This window comes from Aulonocara sp. 'chitande type north' Nkhata Bay, linkage group LG23 (genome assembly GCF_057382095.1).
Source record: "Aulonocara sp. 'chitande type north' Nkhata Bay isolate Kocher_YH1m ecotype deep benthic linkage group LG23, A_spYH_male_GT1.1, whole genome shotgun sequence".
Taxonomy (NCBI): Eukaryota; Metazoa; Chordata; class Actinopteri; order Cichliformes; family Cichlidae; genus Aulonocara; species Aulonocara sp. 'chitande type north' Nkhata Bay.
The window spans coordinates 33,850,675-33,869,578 of record NC_141365.1 but is presented as its reverse complement, the minus strand read 5'-3'; the positions used below and the strand labels follow the sequence as shown (position 1 = coordinate 33,869,578).

The window sequence follows — 18,904 nt, the reverse complement described above, 5'->3', positions numbered from 1 at the left end:
TGACAGGATTTCTGATCTTTCAGCGGATTTGGACAGCCAGTTGAAGCAAAAAGTAAAGTCATTTATTGTGTTTTCAGTTGCAATTGATGAAGGCACGGACATTACAGATGTTGCACAACTGGCAATTTTCATCCGCGGAGTTGATGACACATTGACCGTCACCGAGGAGTTCGTGGAGTTGGTACCGATGACAGATACAACGACCACAGCTAGGGTTGCCAACTCGCTGAAAAATAAATAAGGGACACCTCGTGGCCAGGGCCGGGCAACCCAGTTGTCTTCACCCTTCCCAGTGTGGTAGCTATTTTTTTGTGTGTGAAATTATTTTTTAACCATTTGACTTGAATTTGATTTAAGCAGATGCATATTCTTTGTGATATGACCATATGGGAAACAAATGATCATTTAGCCATTTATTTTTAGCTCAAAATGACAACATTAACACAGTAAAACAGGTCTCTTTCTTAAACAGAAGCCTGTCATGCTTAACTTTTGAGAATATAAGTAAATCTTTCTTTAAAAGAACTCTGTCCTGCTTAACTTAAAATTATATAAATTAATAGAAAGCAATAGAACAAAAAATATTCCTGTAACTGTGCACATATAGTGCATATAGTACAATTGGCTTCAGTTGAGGTATTATTTCAGCTTTTCTAATGCTAATCAGCTGCTCCTGTTTGTAAACCCACTTGTTCCCATGATTACGCATCTTAACTCATCATCATTATTCATCTATGTATTACTTTTATGTATTAGTCATCTATTTGTTGTAATCATCTATCCTTGCAGTTGTTTATTACACAAAATAAATTATATTATCACACTTCTGGCCACATAGCGCTGATATTCACTGCACATGCCCATAATAACCTTAACCAGAGGGTTTAAAAAAACAAACCAATGTTTACATACCATATCTGCTTCTGCCGTGGCCTGGTGGACAAAAAAATGGTTAAGGGTTCCCTGAGCTTTCACACCCCACTATGGAACTCCAAAGTGTTCAAAATTAAATAAATAAATAGGTCAAGATGAAATAAATAACTATGTGAATAAATAAGACACAGATATGTAATGTGAGAATGATATTGTGAAATAATGGAACACATTTTGAAAAAAATGCTCATTATTGTGAAATATATTGCATTCTGCTATATAAATTTACTTATTATTGTGAAATATTATTTCATGGTCATTATTTTTCACAATAACAGAGATTATTCCTGAGGCATTTTATTTATTTCCAGCCGTTTTTAGTCCAAAATGACCTTTTTTCAAAGTCAGTCTTTATTTCAAAATCCCGTTTTCCCCGATGGTCTATTTATTTCATAATGCGACTTTTCAGCAGAATGACTTTGTCTGTCAATCAATGTAAGTGGGCTGGACCTTTGCACCTATTGGCTTATCGTTTACCATCGACTAGTTTTCCTGGATACCGGCTCCGCGGACGGCTGCTACAGCTAGCAACAGCGTGCTAGGTCAAAAGTCACGGAGGATGGCGGACTGGTGTGAACTTCAGCCAGTTCTGCTCATTTAAGCAAATCAGATAGAGAGGGATCATTTACCTGTAGATACTGTTTTGAGTCGTTTAGATGTTTCTGAAATGCTTGGGATGATAATTGCTCTTCAAGATGTTCGCATCGATGACAGCATTGTCAAAGGTTTAAGATCAATTCTTTTTTTTTTTTTTTTTTTTTTTTTTTTTTTTTTTTGAATGAGGAGGAACAATTTTATTTTGATACAGACATTTGTAGATTAGGAGGAATGTTGCTCACATTAAAAGTGAAACCAGTGTTATATTCTTTTTTTTTTTTTTTTTTTTTTTTTTTTTTTTTTTAAATGACATCAGAAACAGCAGTATGCGACATTACGTGATGGCAGAGCTTCAGTTCATCCTTTGTCATTTTTTTTTTTTTTTTTTTTTTTTTTTTTTTTAATAAATAGGACAGGGGGAATGAATGAGAGAGAGAGGGGGAGAGAAAGAAAGAAAACCCAAGGGGAGAAGAGACGGTGAGAAGGGGGGGGAAGAGAGACAAAAAAAAAAAAAAAAACTCCTGGGTCACCTGTATGGAGAAAAAACAAACAAACAAACAAACAGAGGAGACAGCAAACAACAAAGAGCAACATAATAATAGAGAAAACAAAGCACCATCACAATAAACTAGCTAGTCATAGATATCAGTATTTACTAAGTAATAAACGATATTGTGCAGCACGCAAGATAGACAGCGCACAGTGTGCTTTGAGGCAGCAGCCAAGAAGGCTTTAGTCCGCGTCTGTGAATACCCATGTGTGCATACCTGTGTGGATCAGCATGCTTGCATTCCAAAGGTTTCTCCATGTAATGATCTGCTAGGGAGTGTGGGGGGGCCACAGCCCCATCCTCCAGGGTGTGAAGCGGGTATGGAGGAGATCAAAACTCCAGACATCCAGAGGCCCCCAGAACACAAGAGACCATGGAAGACCAACAGAGGGGCAGCCGCGCCACTGTTCCAGTAAGAGCTGAGGAGAGTCCCAGATGAGGGCTCACTCAGCAGCCGCGGAGCAGAAGCCAGGGGGGGTTGCAGTGACGCGCCCGTGAGCTCCGCCGGCCCCCAGCTGCGCCTGAGTGACCGAGCCCTAGGCCGAGAGGCCGGGGGCACCCCACCTCCAAAGGGGCCCGAGCGAGCCCCAGGCCCCAGGCCCCGACAAGCGGCCGCCAAGGAGTGAGCCGGTGTGTACCCGGACGCCCACCCCCAGACACAAAGAACCACCAACACACCGACACCTGAGGGAGTCCGCCACCGGCAGGGGAAGTGGTGGTGGGTGGAGATAGGCCTCCAAACCTTGGAGGGCCTGAGGTGTCCCCAGAGAGGTGGCGTCTGATACCCAACCTGACATATAGACACAGACATACAGGCACACACAGACACAAACATCCATTCCCACCCTCATGCTCTCATATGCACTCACTCCACACTCAACCAACGTGGAGACAGACATAAAGAGACGCTGTACACACAATCACACTCCCCAAGCGTACTCTACAAACCGGGTCTAGGTACCCTTGCCCCTGGAGGGGGGAATTGCACCCAGACCCAGGTGGTGTTACCCTTTTCCCTGCGGTGGGGAGAGGCAGACCACCCCGACTCCGCAGCAGCAGGGAGGCCCCACACCCCAGACCGCAGTCGGACGGCCAACTCCTCCTACTAGCCCCCCCGCTCCAGCAGGCCGCAGAGAATGGGGGTGGGAGAAGACTCCAAACCTCCCTCCACCCGCTCATTGTAGTGTTGATGCATATGTGTTCTAAGGTGCAATTAAAACCCAGGAGGGCATGGAGCTACCTGCCAAGGAGCAGCAGGTAAGCGCATGGTCCCTCCTGCTAGCCCTCAATGACTAAGTGTATTTAAAATTGAGAGGTGGGCAACGACGTCAGGGGTGAGGTATACACCCTGATGGTGATTTGGACTCCGTGATTGTGCCCACCCCCAAGATCCTATATGTATGTGTAATGAGAGTGTGAATAATGTGAATGTCTAAGTTGTGGGATAAAATTGAGGCAGAGGCAGCCAGAAGGGGACAGGGGGGGGGGTAGCCTCCTCTGCACCCTGGTGACATACCCCCACTCCAAGGCCCTGCATGTGTGGGTGGTTGTGGAGGAGCGGGAAGAGGGAGGCAGCTGGAGATGGGGAGGGAAGGAAGGGAGGGGCAGGTAACCCCTCCCTGGGGCCAGCTCCCCCGCTGACCCCAGTAGGCACTCCCACCCTCCGCGACCCGCCAGGGAAGGGGGGCCCAGGCCCATCAGACCGGGGCCCAGTGCAGTAGCGCCCCCCGGCTCCACAGAGCCCTGGACAGTCCACCCAACCCCACCACAGAGAAAACTGCACCCACCCCACCAACCACACATCTTCCAGACTACATAAGACGGTAAACGCCCAGGCTGAGATCTTCCTCCACCTCTCCTGTATCTCCCCCTCCTGCAGAGAGTTCCTGAGAGAAGAAAGCTCCTGCCAGATGTGACCATCCCCCCCACCAGTTGAAGAGCCCCCCAGGCGGCTCGATGCACCGGCGGCACCCTGCTCCAGGGCCGGGCCCCCATGCACCCACCCGCCCACAACCCCGGCAACACACCAACCAGGACCCGAGCCCCCGAGGCCCGGCCCGGGCCCCCGCCCAGAGACGGAGCACCCCCAGAACCTCACGCCCATCCCGGACCCACCCAGGGGCAGCCAGGTTGCCAGGTCAGTAACCCACGTCCGTCAGCACAGACCCTCCCCTAGCCCCGCTGCACGCAGCCGCGAGGAAACAGTCACCTGAGAGCCAACAGAGCCCTCAACCGGACGTGACCGCTACCCCGGGTTGAGCCCCCCAAGGAAGATGCCTCCGGGGAACCCCCCGACGCCCTAAGCCTGTCCCTACCCCCTCACCAATCACAACAGTGAAGGCGGGACCAAACTATGACCCCCCACCCCCACTAGGTGATGGAGCTGATAAAAGGGGCCCAGAGCAATTGATCTGATGTGGTGGCAGAGGCTGTGTCAAGACTAATGTAATCTAATAGATAATTTCTATATTGGTTAGAATTAAGATTATTTTTATTTTTCCAGTTCATGAGGACTGTTTTCTTGGCTATGCATAGGGCAGTGAAGATCATATGGGCTATATTCTTTTCTGAAGTGACATTATCTAAGCTGCCCAACAAACACACTAAGGGGGAAGTTGGAATGTTACATTTCAGACATTTTGATAAGTCTTCACATATCTCACGCCAAAACTTTTGCACTGGTGGACAGAACCAAAGAGCGTGGATGTAATTGTCTGGTGTATTGCCTTGACAGTGTGAGCAGTTGTTGGAAGATGTAAAGCCCATCTTAAACATCCGATGACCTGTATAGTGCACTCTATGAAGTATTTTGTATTGTATTAATTGCAGACTGGGATTTTTAATTAATTTAAAAGTTTTTAAGCAAATCTGAGACCAGAAGTTTTGGTCTAGGTTGACTGATAAATCTGCTTCCCACTTTGCAGTAGGAAGGGATATTGATTCATCTAATTTAGAAAGTGTTCTGTATATTTTAGATAATAATTTGGGGGATTTAAGAGTAAGAAAATGTGCCGCACTTAGTGGTGTTTGTAATTCAACTTGACTGAGGTTAAATTTCTTTTTTACTATGGATTTAATTTGTTGATATTCTAAAAACCTTGTCTTGTTGATCCCATATTGTTCAACTAGTCTGTCAAATGGAATAAATTCTGTTCCCTCTAATATATGTTCTAAGTATTTAATTCCTTTACAACTCCATTCTGGGAAATTAATCATATTATTGTTTTGTAATATGTCAGGGTTATTCCAGATAGGTGTACGTTTGCATGGGATTAATGAAGACTCCGTTATTTTTAGAAACTCCCACCATGCTGTTAGAGAAAAGCTGATGTTGATACTTTTAAAGCATTCATGTCTTTTGATGTTTGAGCTAATAAATGGTAGGTCTGAAATCTCTAGATCCTTGCATAGTGCCTGTTCAACATCTAGCCAGGGCTCAACTAAGAAGGTATGTTTTAACCATTCTGAGATGAACTGAAGCCTGTTGGCTAAGAAGTATTGGTGAAAATTAGGCAGATCTAATCCTCCTCTATCCTTGGTTCTTTGTAGCGTTTTTAAGCTAATACGCGGGGGTTTATCTTTCCAAAGGAATTTGGAAATATATGAATCCAGAGATCTGAACCAATCTTGTGATGGTTTGTTAGGGATCATCAAAAATAAGTAATTTATTTTTGGCAAGATCATCATTTTTATAGTGGCGACCCTTCCCATGAGTGATATGGGTAAAGATTTCCATCTAGTCAGATCGCCTTCTACTTTCTTTAGAAGTGGGATGTGGTTTAATTTAGTTAAGTCTGAAAGCTTAGGAGAGACATTAATACCTAAATATTTAATATTTCCGGATTGCAGTGGGGCAGAGGAAGAATTATGGAAGGAGCAGTTAATGGGGAGAACTGTAGATTTTGGCCAGTTAATTGAATAATCTGAAACTCTTGAAAACCAGTTTATTAAAGTAATTACCTCAGAGAGGTTGGTTTGTGTGTTTTGCAGAAAAAGCAACACATCATCCGCATAGAGACTGATTTTATGTTCTATGTTCTTACATTTTATGCCCTTAATTGTTGTAGCCTGTCTAAATGCTGCTGCTAGAGGTTCGATAAAAATTGCAAAAAGTGAGGGGGAGAGTGGGCATCCCTGTCTGGTGCCCCTCAGGAGATAGAAGCTGGAGGATGTCTGGTCATTTGTTCTGATACGAGCCGTTGGGGAATTGTATAATATTCTTATCCAGTTTATGAAAGAGTTTCCAAAACCAAATTTGTGTAAAGTTGCGAATAAAAATTTCCAATTAACTCTGTCAAATGCTTTTTCTGCATCTAGAGATAATATTATGGCTTCGATGTTTTTATCGTATGAGTAGTCTATTAAATTAAGTAATCTACGAGTGTTTGTTGAGGAGTGCCGACCCTTTATGAAACCAGTTTGGTCAGGATGAATTAAGAGGGGGGTCATTTTCTCTAATCTCTTTGAGAGAGCTTTGCAGATTATTTTAAGGTCTACATTTAAAAGAGAAATTGGACGATAGCTTGAGGGAAATAAAGGGTCTTTGCCTGGTTTTAGCAGGAGACTAATGTTGGCAGAATTCATATTTGGTGGTAGTCTGCCATTTTCCTCGATTTCCTGCAACATGCTGTGGAATACTGGTGCCAAAATTGTCCAGAATTCTTTGTAGAATTCTGCAGGGAAGCCGTCTGGACCTGGAGCCTTATTATTGGGCATACTTATCAGGGCTTCCTGGAGTTCACTTGGCGTCAGTGGCGAATCCAATTCCATTGCTTTTTTTTTTTTTTTGAAAATATTTTTATTGAAAAAAGAAAACAGTACTTGCAGTTACCGAAATACAATCAACCTTTCTTAATTTTCCTAATTAACACATATATATATGAAAAGAAAAACAAAAAAAAACAAAAAAAACAAAACACAACGCCCCCCCCCCCCAGTCCCACACAGATCAACACAACCATCAAACATATTAGAGGAATATAACAGTAACAAAAGTAGATTTAAACAGGCAATACCTCTAGACTAGCAAAATAAGAGATAAAGGGTTGCCACTTGTGAAAAAATTTGGCTGTGCAACCTCTCAACGTATATTTAATTTTTTCAAGTTTTAAAAAAAACATGACATCTTTAAGCCACCGGGAAATAGTAGGACACTTAACAGACTTCCAATGCAACAATATTAGACGTCTCGCTAATAGGGATGTGAAGGCTATAATATCCCTTTGTGTGGAATCAAGTGTAAGTGAGCGAGCAGGAATCCCAAATACAGCAATCAAAGGACAAGGATGAAGAGTTACCCCAAGAACAGTTGACATAATAGCAAAATACCTTGTCCAGAAACCTTGTAGCTCAGGGCACAGAAAAAACATGTGGCTAAGGTGACAAGGAGAACCATGGCATTTATCACATTTATTTTCCACTTCTGGATACAATTCAGAAAGTCTAGACTTAGAGAAATGCACCCTGTGTATGACCTTAAATTGAATAAGTCCAAGACGAGCACAGGAGGTGGAAGATCGTACTCTCGCTATAGCCTGTTCCCAAGACTCCTCATGTATTCGAAATCCCAGTTCTTCTTCCCATGTACGCTTAAGCTTAACATTAGAGTGGTTACTAAAAGACAGAATAGCATCATAGAGTTTCGAAATGGTTCCTCTGTGATGAGGAATAAATGATAACGTAGTTTCCCACTGCTGTTCTGGAGGCAAAGAGGGGAAATTTGGGAAACACTTGGCAACAAAATTTCGAATTTGAAAATAGCGAAACAAATGGGTAACAGGGAGATTGTAACGAGAAGACAAGTTGGGAAAACTATCGAAAACACCATCCACATATAAATGTTTGAACTGTTTTATACCCTTGTCACACCACACTGAAAATGTCGAGTCCAAAAGTGAAGGGGGAAACAAATGGTTGTCGCTTAGAGGACCCGAGGAAGACGGCATTACAAAATTAAAGTGACGTCTAAACTGAAACCAGATTTTGAGTGTGTTAAGAACCACCTGATTATCAGTGTACAGAGAGGGTCTCACGGGTAAAGAGGAATAGAGCAAAGCCGGTAAAGAAGAGCCCTTACATGATGATAGCTCCAATTTACACCACGAGGAACCAGAAGATTTTAGCCAGTAGCAAAGTTTATGGATGTGAGCGGCCCAGTAATAGACTAAAAAATTAGGTAATGCAAGTCCTCCACTAAATCTGCATCGCTGCAGCAAAGTTTTAGAGACCCTAGGTGGCTTCCCTCCCCAAATGAAAGAACCAATAATCTTGTCCAGTGAAACAAAAAAATGTTTCGGCAAAAATAAGGGAATTGACTGAAATAAAAATAAAAATTTTGGTAAGATGTTCATTTTAACAACGTTAATCTTACCGATTAAAGAAAGGGGGAGATTACCCCATCTTTGAATATCAGATGTGACCCTAGATATAAGAGGAGACAAATTTGCTGATTTAAGGCCAGCTAGAGAGCGAGTCACGTTAATCCCTAAGTACTTAAACCCAGACGGACTGAGACGAAAGGGTAGATCGGACTGTTGAAGTTGACGTGCTGCCGTATTAACAGGAAAACACTCACTTTTCCCCAAATTCAATTTATAACCTGAAAACGAACTGAAGTTCTCCAGAATACTTAAAACAGCAGGGATGGAGCATGCCGGGTCAGTCATATATAATAACAAGTCATCCGCATACAACGATACTTTATGTGTAATTCCATTACGGATGATTCCCCTGAATACAGAAGAAGATCGCAATGTAATAGACAGAGGCTCGATGGCAATGGCAAAGAGTAAGGGAGACAAAGGGCAACCTTGACGACAACCACGACCCAGCGCAAAATAATCAGAGTAAACATCATTAGTATGAACACTGGCTTTAGGGGATGAATAAAGAAGCCGAATCCAGGAAATAAATTTATCACCAAAACCAAATTTCTCTAAAACTGCAAACAAGTACTCCCACTCCACCCTATCGAACGCCTTTTCAGCATCTAAAGAAATCACAAGTTCAGGAAGTTCAGGTAGACGCTTTGAGTAAATAACATTAAAGAGTGTACGGGTATTAAAAAACAATTGCCGTCCCTTTATAAAGCCATTCTGCTCTTCAGATATAATTCGAGGAAGCACATCCTCAAGGCGAGATGAAATTACTTTAGCCAATACCTTTGCATCGGCATTAAGCAGAGATAATGGCCTGTAGGAACCACAGGAGGTTGGGTCCTTGTCATTCCAATTCCATTGCTTGACTGTCTAGTAATTTTGGAAGAGTTACGTTGTCAAGAAACAGATCAATTTCATTTTTAGATGGGTTTATTTGTGGTGAGTATAAAGTTTCATAGAAATCCCTAAAAATGTTGTTTATTCTTCCAGGATCATATATTGTGTTCCCCGATAAATCTTTAGCAGCACATATAGTTGTTTTTTCTTTATTTATTTTTAGCTGGTTAGCTAGAAATCGACCTGATTTGTTACTGTGTTCAAAATTCTGCAAGCGAAGTCTTTGTATAAGGAATTGTGTTTTTTTATTAATAATTTCATTTAATTCTAGTTTTGTTTTGCATATTTTGTTCAATGTTTCCTGATCTTGGTCGCACGCGTAGGCTTCTTCTAGTGATTTGATGTTTTTTTCTAATTCCTGAATATTTTTGTTTTCTTCTTTCTTTTTGTGTGATGAGAAAGAAATTATTTTACCTCTCATCACAGCTTTCCCTGCTTCCCATAGAACAGAAGCAGATATTCCGGGAGTGTCATTAAAGTCTAAATATGAAGTCCATTCCTTTTTAAAGTATTTAATAAAGTCTTCATCTTTAAGTAGTGATATATTAAATCTCCAGTTTTTACTTGGCGTAGTATTATTCTTGTGCATTAGTGTTAAAGATACAGGAGCATGATCGCTGACAGCTATAGGATGAATCTCAGTGTCTGAAATGTCACACAGCAGTGAGCTGCTGACCAAAAAATAATCCAGACGAGAGTAAGAGTGATGAACATGCGAGAAAAAAGTATATTCCTTACTGGTGGGGTGAAGAGAGCGCCATGCATCGCAAAGACCAAAGTCGTTCATATACTGTTTGATTATATTTGTGGACTGCCAATTACGCTGAGTTCCTGTTGTGTTGAGCCTATCCATTTCTTCATTTAGTCCAAGGTTGAGGTCACCGCCAAGAATGAGTGTGCAATCAAGGTGTTCAGAGAGTGCACTAAAAAAACCGTGGAAGAATGAGGGTTCATCAACATTTGGACCATATATACTAACAATACATAGTTTTTTGTTCAATATTGATAGTTTAATAATTAGAAATCTACCCTCTGGATCTATAACTGTATCGAGTACTGTAAAATTAACATTTTTATGTATTAAAATTGCTACTCCCCGTTGTCTAGAATTATAACCGGCTGCAAACGCGTTAGGAAACTCAGGTGTTTTAAGTTCGTTTAAACCTGTGACAGGTTTGTGAGTTTCTTGTAATAAAACAACATCTGCCTGTAGTTTTTTAAGCTGGTTAAATATTTTTAACCTCTTTCCTCTGGTGCCAGCTCCATTTACATTCCATGTGACAAACCTCAGCATGCCCTTAATTGTGCGTGTATGTTTAATGATGTATGCTGGGTGTTTCGTTTAGACAGGTGGAGAGAATATGGAAACATCCCTTGTTTGTAAATAGAAAGAGAAAAAGAAGTGTGGTGAGAGACTCCATAAGTCTGACTATGTGTGTGAATATTCACTAATATGAACAAGCGTGGCTTGCTTATGTGTCCTGCAAGTCTGTGCGTGCTGTGAGGCTGTTGTGAATGTGCTGCCGTTGAGCTGATGTGTTTGCGTGATCGTGTTGTGAAAATATGGAGAAATAGAGGGTGTTGTTTGTAGGTGAGTGGGGAAGTAGGTGATCACAGCAGTGAAAGACAAGAGAAAGAAAGAAACCACATGAACTGTGAGCGATAACAAAAAAAAGGAAACGAAACGGAAACATTCCAATTAAAGCAATGACGGAGGGTGACGGTATTATATCTGCTATGACATCCTACTGATATTACTAGGTTAAACACATTTTAAAGGAGAAAGTGTGAATGAATAAGAAAAGAGTGTAGCGGGTTCTTATCTGGAGTGCAGTCAGTATAACCACGGTGTGGTGCCGGGGTCGCGGTACAGCTGTCCGTCCACGTAGAGCCGGTCCACAGCGATGACAGCACGGGAGCCTTTCTGGATAAAGCTACGTCGAACTGGGAACAGGACCTTGCGTCGTTCCAGGATCTCTTTGGGGAACTGGTCGTTCACGCTGAAGTCCGTTCCTTTCAGCTCTCTGCCGCGACTCTTCACCTGTTCCTTTTGTTTGAATTGGCTGAATTTGGCCACAATAGGCCGTGGTCTCCCGGTCCGCGACCTCACGCCCCCCAAGCGATGTACTCTATCGAAGTCGATGTTCTTTACGGTGTCCTCCGGCAGCTTCAGGTGGATTTTAATGAAGCTTTTCACCGTTGCCTCTGCGTCCTCTCCGGCAGTTTCTGGAATACCAGAAAACACAAGATTATCTCTCATGCTACGGGCTTGTAAATCGATAACGGACTCTTTTATTTTTTTATTTTCAATGTTTAGCTGGGTCACGTTATCGGTGAGAGATTTAACCGACTCCCGTAGCGTGGCATTTTCAGCGGCAAGCGTTTCCACCTGCCGCTGGCTGAATTCCAGGGATTCTCTCAGAGATTTAAATTCCCGGTGTAAGATCTCCACCAGGGACAGCCTCGCATCGAAACTGGACAATCGCTTGTCGATGGACTCCAGGATTTCTGCGATGTCTTTGCCGGCAGGCGATGTTGTACCGGGGGAGTCTGCCTGGCGACTTCTCTTCGATGACGGCGTCTCGATTTTGGCCGGGGAAGATGCACTCTGGGCCTTATGCATTACTAAATCTTGAAAACAGCGGTCGATGTAATCTTGGAGAGCGTCTAAACTCTCCCCGTTGTCCTCCAGGGTGTTAGAGATGATAAAACAGATGTTGTTAGTTATATGACAATTGATTAGTATATTTGGAAAATATTTGGAAATACTGAAGCTTGGAAAACCTTTGTTAAACTCTATGCTACCATTTGCTTTTTCTCCGCCAAAATCTCCGGCGTCTGACGTCACCTACAACATCACTTCCGTCACTTACCTCTCCTCTATATAAATAAAATTGAATTGAATTGTATACTGTGCCCCCACAAAGATGGCAAATGGAGTAAAAGTAACCACAAAATTCATCCATCCATCTTTACCCCCTTTATCTGGGTTATTTGGGTCACACCAAGGTATGACTGAGTTCCTGACCCTATGTGTAAGGAAGAGGAACCTCACCAAACCTCATCTAACCCTGGGGCCTGGCCAGCTTTTTTGTTTGTTTGTTTTTTTACTTCAGTGGCCTCAGCCACAGTGATGGATGGGTTAGCTCCAGACTCTGCTTCCACTACAAAAAGTGTATCAGCAGGATTGAGGACATCATTTAAGCAGATCAAGCATCCTACCCAGGGACTTGAAGAGGGTTGGGTATTGTGCTGACGTGTCAAATGTGATTTTACACATAAGCATAAAATGACAGTCAGGACCTGTTTCTTGACTCAAATGCACAGGGAAACAACCAGACTCATCCATCCCAAAGCACAGTTGCCAAATTGGGGATACCTGTATACCCAACCTGCCTGTCACCTCTCACTGAGGGCAACCCAGGACTGGTACAATGTCCAGCCCTCTCTAGACACCAGAGCAAAAGCTATGAGTTCATGTGACCGTGACTACACCTAGTTCATATTTCTCAACCTTAAGCATTAGCTCAGGCTCCTTCCCCAACAGAAAGGTGCCATTCCAAGTTCCTAAAGCCAGATTTCTCAGCCTGCCCCTGACCATCTCCCCTCCGGTGAGTGGTTGGCCCACACGAGCACTACAGAATTCCATTTAGAAGTTTTTGAACTACAAAATTCTACAATTTACCGACTCTGGCTTTAGAACGTACAACACTAAAAATTTGCAAAGTTTTGCTTACCAATCGGATTGATGTCAAAGAAGCGCACGGGTGTTTGGAGTATAGCGCTAAACATGCGGTTGTGCAGAGACTGTGAACACCTCACTAGCACATTGAACAGCACCAAATTCCTGCCAAAGCCAAAGATTATGGTGACTGCAGTCAAACCTGGAAAAATAACACACCATAAAACACCAGTGGAGTAAAATCAGAAGAAATGCAGCGCAGTGTAAATAAGAGAACGCCTTTACCTCCATAAATTCCCAGGTAAAAATCCGTGTCCAGCTCTTTGGTGACATTTAGTCCATTTGTTGTGATGTTAGTCATGTTACTGCTGGCCATTAGTTTTTCTTGCTCATCAGCCCTAAACAGTCAGACATGAGTATAAACAGACATGTAAAAGCTGCAGTCTATGAGGAAAACGGCAGATTGAAGATACTTACCAGTAAGCTAGCCACCAGTCTTGCATGATGTATGCTACCTAGAAGATATAAAAGCCAAAAAAATAATTTTTACTGCTTTATATTACACATGTGAAATGCATTCAACACTTATTCTCACTGAGCTAACATGTGGAAGGCGAATTACAAGTGCAGGTGAGTCTTTGTGTACCTGAGCCATGATGTTAAGCAGCACGACAGCCAGCAGAACCACAATGTTGGCCCCAGCTGCCAGATACTTGGCATAGATGCGTATTCCAATAGTTCCCTGAGCTCGAGTCTCCTCTGCAAATGTCTGAACTTTCTCCGCCTGCGAGGAAGTCATCAGCATGCAGACAAGTATCATGATCACTGGCCGTCAAGTTCCCTGTGTTTAACTTGTCAAAATGAAAACGGACTAAAGCAAACTAAGCTCAAGTTGTGTCAGTTCAGCACGCTCTGTATGTTAAAGACCATTGGGGAAGGGGAAAAGAAAGAAAAGCAAACATGATATTAAACTAGGGATGGGCAGAAACGACCCATTTCCTATAAACAACCCTGATTTTTTAAAAACTAGGCTGTTTTTACTGATAATTATCCACTAACCGGTAACTGGTCTTCATCTTTGATGGACTGGACAGAGGAAGTCTGGGACAGCACTGAATTTTGAGACAGAGTTCGAGTTCTGGTGGGGGTGTCATGATGAGGCTGCTGTTGCTCCTCTTCCTCCTTCTTGAGAAGGGAGGTGAAGTCCAATCCAGACTGCTGAAGCTCCGTGTAAGTTCCCTTTGCCACCATGTGACCCTGACAAACACACACACATATCACCAAGTGTTAGGAAATTGTACAGCTGTGTTTTACAGACCTATGGCAGCACCACCTCCTCATGTGAAACACACACTTTGTAGTGTTTGGAAATGTACTGCGGTTTACATCTTCAAAGTCCTGCGAGTCACCCAGATAGTCTGTTGACAGTCAGCTTGCTTTGGCAGCACTCAGTCTTGTTTGTGCTTTTCTACAAATGGTAGTAGTGTGGCTGAATTTCAGAAAACATCTCCTGAAGAGACAAAGATAAATCCCTGCAGCCCCTTTCAGTCTATGATCTAATACAGGGGTGTCAAACGTATGGCCCGCGGGCCGGATCAGGCCCGCAAACGGGTTTAATCCAGCCCGCGAGATGATTTTGTAAAGTATAAAAATGAGCAGCAATTTTTCAATAAAGAAACTGTTGTTCCAATTGTGTCCATTGGATGGCGCAATAGCAATTGTGAGCTACTTTGTTTTGCCCGCGAAATTTAAACCTGATCTGTTTTGGCACCCTCATTGCCCCAATATGTCTCTGTCAAAAAAGAGAAAAGTGGATGCAGAGTGTTCCAAGATAAATGGTCATCCTCCTCACGGAAGTGAATGGGAAAGCTGTATGTTTGGTGTGTTCCCAGCATGTTGCAGTGCTGAAAAGAATATAACCTCCGTCGCCACTATGTGAGTCTTCATGCCGACAAATATGACAACTTTCAAGGACAGCGGAGAAGAGAGAAGGTGAATGAACTGTTGGCGGGTCTGAAGAAACAGCAGTCTGTGTTTACTCACAGCCGAGACATCAGTGATGCTGCAGTGAAAGCTAGCTACCTCATTGCTAATGAAATTCCACTAGCTTCAAAACCATTTAGTGACGGTGAATTTGTAAAAACATGTATGATGAACAAAGCGCCAGGCCTTTGCAAATATCAGCCTGACAACAAACACAGTTGCTGACAGGATTTCTGATCTTTCAGCGGATTTGGACAGCCAGTTGAAGCAAAAAGTAAAGTCATTTATTGTGTTTTCAGTTGCAATTGATGAAGGCACGGACATTACAGATGTTGCACAACTGGCAATTTTCATCCGCGGAGTTGATGACACATTGACCGTCACCGAGGAGTTCGTGGAGTTGGTACCGATGACAGATACAACGACCACAGCTAGGGTTGCCAACTCGCTGAAAAATAAATAAGGGACACCTCGTGGCCAGGGCCGGGCAACCCAGTTGTCTTCACCCTTCCCAGTGTGGTAGCTATTTTTTTGTGTGTGAAATTATTTTTTAACCATTTGACTTGAATTTGATTTAAGCAGATGCATATTCTTTGTGATATGACCATATGGGAAACAAATGATCATTTAGCCATTTATTTTTAGCTCAAAATGACAACATTAACACAGTAAAACAGGTCTCTTTCTTAAACAGAAGCCTGTCATGCTTAACTTTTGAGAATATAAGTAAATCTTTCTTTAAAAGAACTCTGTCCTGCTTAACTTAAAATTATATAAATTAATAGAAAGCAATAGAACAAAAAATATTCCTGTAACTGTGCACATATAGTGCATATAGTACAATTGGCTTCAGTTGAGGTATTATTTCAGCTTTTCTAATGCTAATCAGCTGCTCCTGTTTGTAAACCCACTTGTTCCCATGATTACGCATCTTAACTCATCATCATTATTCATCTATGTATTACTTTTATGTATTAGTCATCTATTTGTTGTAATCATCTATCCTTGCAGTTGTTTATTACACAAAATAAATTATATTATCACACTTCTGGCCACATAGCGCTGATATTCACTGCACATGCCCATAATAACCTTAACCAGAGGGTTTAAAAAAACAAACCAATGTTTACATACCATATCTGCTTCTGCCGTGGCCTGGTGGACAAAAAAATGGTTAAGGGTTCCCTGAGCTTTCACACCCCACTATGGAACTCCAAAGTGTTCAAAATTAAATAAATAAATAGGTCAAGATGAAATAAATAACTATGTGAATAAATAAGACACAGATATGTAATGTGAGAATGATATTGTGAAATAATGGAACACATTTTGAAAAAAATGCTCATTATTGTGAAATATATTGCATTCTGCTATATAAATTTACTTATTATTGTGAAATATTATTTCATGGTCATTATTTTTCACAATAACAGAGATTATTCCTGAGGCATTTTATTTATTTCCAGCCGTTTTTAGTCCAAAATGACCTTTTTTCAAAGTCAGTCTTTATTTCAAAATCCCGTTTTCCCCGATGGTCTATTTATTTCATAATGCGACTTTTCAGCAGAATGACTTTGTCTGTCAATCAATGTAAGTGGGCTGGACCTTTGCACCTATTGGCTTATCGTTTACCATCGACTAGTTTTCCTGGATACCGGCTCCGCGGACGGCTGCTACAGCTAGCAACAGCGTGCTAGGTCAAAAGTCACGGAGGATGGCGGACTGGTGTGAACTTCAGCCAGTTCTGCTCATTTAAGCAAATCAGATAGAGAGGGATCATTTACCTGTAGATACTGTTTTGAGTCGTTTAGATGTTTCTGAAATGCTTGGGATGATAATTGCTCTTCAAGATGTTCGCATCGATGACAGCATTGTCAAAGGTTTAAGATCAATTCAGCACCGTGTTCGTTTGGAATACGCCGAGGAAGAACAGTCTTCAAATGTTGGCCGTCTACGTCTAGAAATCCCGGTGCAGCACTCAGGACTTTAGTGCTGTCCGGGATAACCGTCGGGGTAATTGCCGATACATTTTCTGTGTCTCCGAGCACAATTAGGAGGAAAATGACGGAGGATGGTCTAAGGTAAGTTTATGCTGTAATTGAGCACCTGTGTGATTCTGTACACAGCACTGTTTAGGTGTTGACCTTAATTATGACGTTTGACAATGAATTATTATCGCTTACTTTTTTTTGTTACTGTCTAAACTAAGTGGGGCAGCTACGGCTAAAGCTATCGGCGCCATCTCGGCGTTGAGACACGTTTAGCAGTGTTAGCTGTTAGTGTGTTAACTCGGAGACTGGGGTCAGTGGAGCCTGTAGGAACCTTTTACACAGAGTAGACCCACCAGCTTTCCACAGTCTACTTACTTATCACATCTTGTTAGACAACAGGGTCATTAGTGCTTTAAATAGTACATAGTTGAATGTTTCATTGCTGTTTGCAGTTGATTGTTCTCTGATAACGCATAACAAGGTTGATGTTAAATAGCGAGTTTATTGAAATGGTTTTGTCTATTTCAGCAGCATTATAGATATACTTTCTCTCGTGTCTTCGGTAAAGCTAAAACAAGAATACATTTACATCCTTGGTTCTTTCAGCATTAATTGGAAAACTTTGAGATTTGCTGTGCGCCTCCCAAGCCATTCTCTTTTATCCCACCTGTCAGGTATAGATGGCAATACTTTAAACAAAGTTAAATTTGTTATACCTGAAGAGAACCAATCCTGACCTAGAATGGGTGAATGAATAATTAGTTGGTAGCCAATGCCTAAGCAACTCACATAGGCCCTGGCAGACTCAATAAGTCCATCTAGGAACAGCTGCAGGAAACACCTCTTCAGTTTAGATTTAAAACATGTGCATGCTCTTTCAGGTTGATGAGGATTATGGTGTGGACTGGACAGGACAACATAATCGCTGCCCATCAAATGAGATCACCATTCCTGAGATTCAGCTCCCAGATGCACTGAATGAACAAGACCCTGCTGTGCTACCAATACTTCAAAATCACTTGTAGAAAGACATTATTACATTTAATCAGTTTCTATGTCAGGAGGATTTTTTTTTTTTTTTAATTTCTACAGCTTTGTAGCTAATACTGACTCAAAACAGCATAACCAATTTCATTTTCAACAAAACAGTGAGTGGCTATAAAACAGGATTTGTTTTATACAGCTGTCACTTTAATGATATTCATTTCTTGGTTGGATATACAGTACATGTCAACTCTGAGCAGATTTAATACAATGAACACAGTACAGTAGTGTAACATCTTAATTCAAATAATTTTTTCTAGAAATTTTTTTTGTATCAGTAGCGAGTATAAACAAAACATATTGTGTAATTTATAATGTACAGTGAACAACTGATTTTGATATCTGAACTCTTCATCAGTTTATATTAAAAAAGCCATAAATGCACACCTGTACTCTGTATTTTTCACTGTCAAGTGTATTAAAAAGAACTAGAACTCACTAGATTGTCCGTTTCTTTGAACACCGAGTACAGTAATGTGATGCAAGAAAGAAGAAATGGTCTAATTTTACCATGTGGTTATGGAATCAATCGTAAACCAGACCAAAACCTGAGTCAGAGTTGAGACACACCTGAATGTCCATTAGAAATGACTCATAGGTACAGTAGTGTGCAGGAAGACGTAGTACTTCAAAACCGGTGGAAGACTTTGGAAGATTGCTGTTGACCACTTCCACAGTCATTTCTCGGCAAGACTTCCCATCCTGTCCAAAACTTGATGAGGGCTTTTTGTTGTGCACAAGATGCTGCAACAGAAGATTGTTTTAAACTATAATGACATCCTATATTCATTATTTTGAATCTTTTATGGAGAAATACCATAAAAGATGACCACTTACATACAGGGCACCA

General features: G+C 41.8%; 1 protein-coding gene and 1 long non-coding RNA gene across 2 annotated transcripts; one reads left to right on the top strand and one right to left on the bottom strand.

The window, feature by feature from the left end:
- Positions 1 to 12,441: 12,441 nt before the first annotated feature.
- LOC147302271 (ATP-binding cassette sub-family C member 4-like) lies at positions 12,442 to 14,565 on the bottom strand. The gene is made up of 5 exons (XM_086283364.1): positions 14,096 to 14,565; positions 13,683 to 13,820; positions 13,514 to 13,551; positions 13,322 to 13,434; positions 12,442 to 13,238 (listed from the first exon to the last, which is right to left on the bottom strand). Exons 1-5 carry the CDS (start codon positions 14,285 to 14,287, stop codon positions 13,066 to 13,068), a joined length of 654 nt encoding a protein of 217 aa, XP_086139490.1. The 5' UTR covers positions 14,288 to 14,565; the 3' UTR covers positions 12,442 to 13,065.
- A 2,011-nt stretch (positions 14,566 to 16,576) lies between these two features.
- On the top strand, positions 16,577 to 18,492 carry LOC147302270 (uncharacterized). The gene is made up of 2 exons (XR_015127277.1): positions 16,577 to 17,100; positions 17,892 to 18,492. It is a non-coding gene; the product is annotated as an uncharacterized LOC147302270 (long non-coding RNA).
- The last annotated feature ends 412 nt before the right edge of the window (positions 18,493 to 18,904 follow it).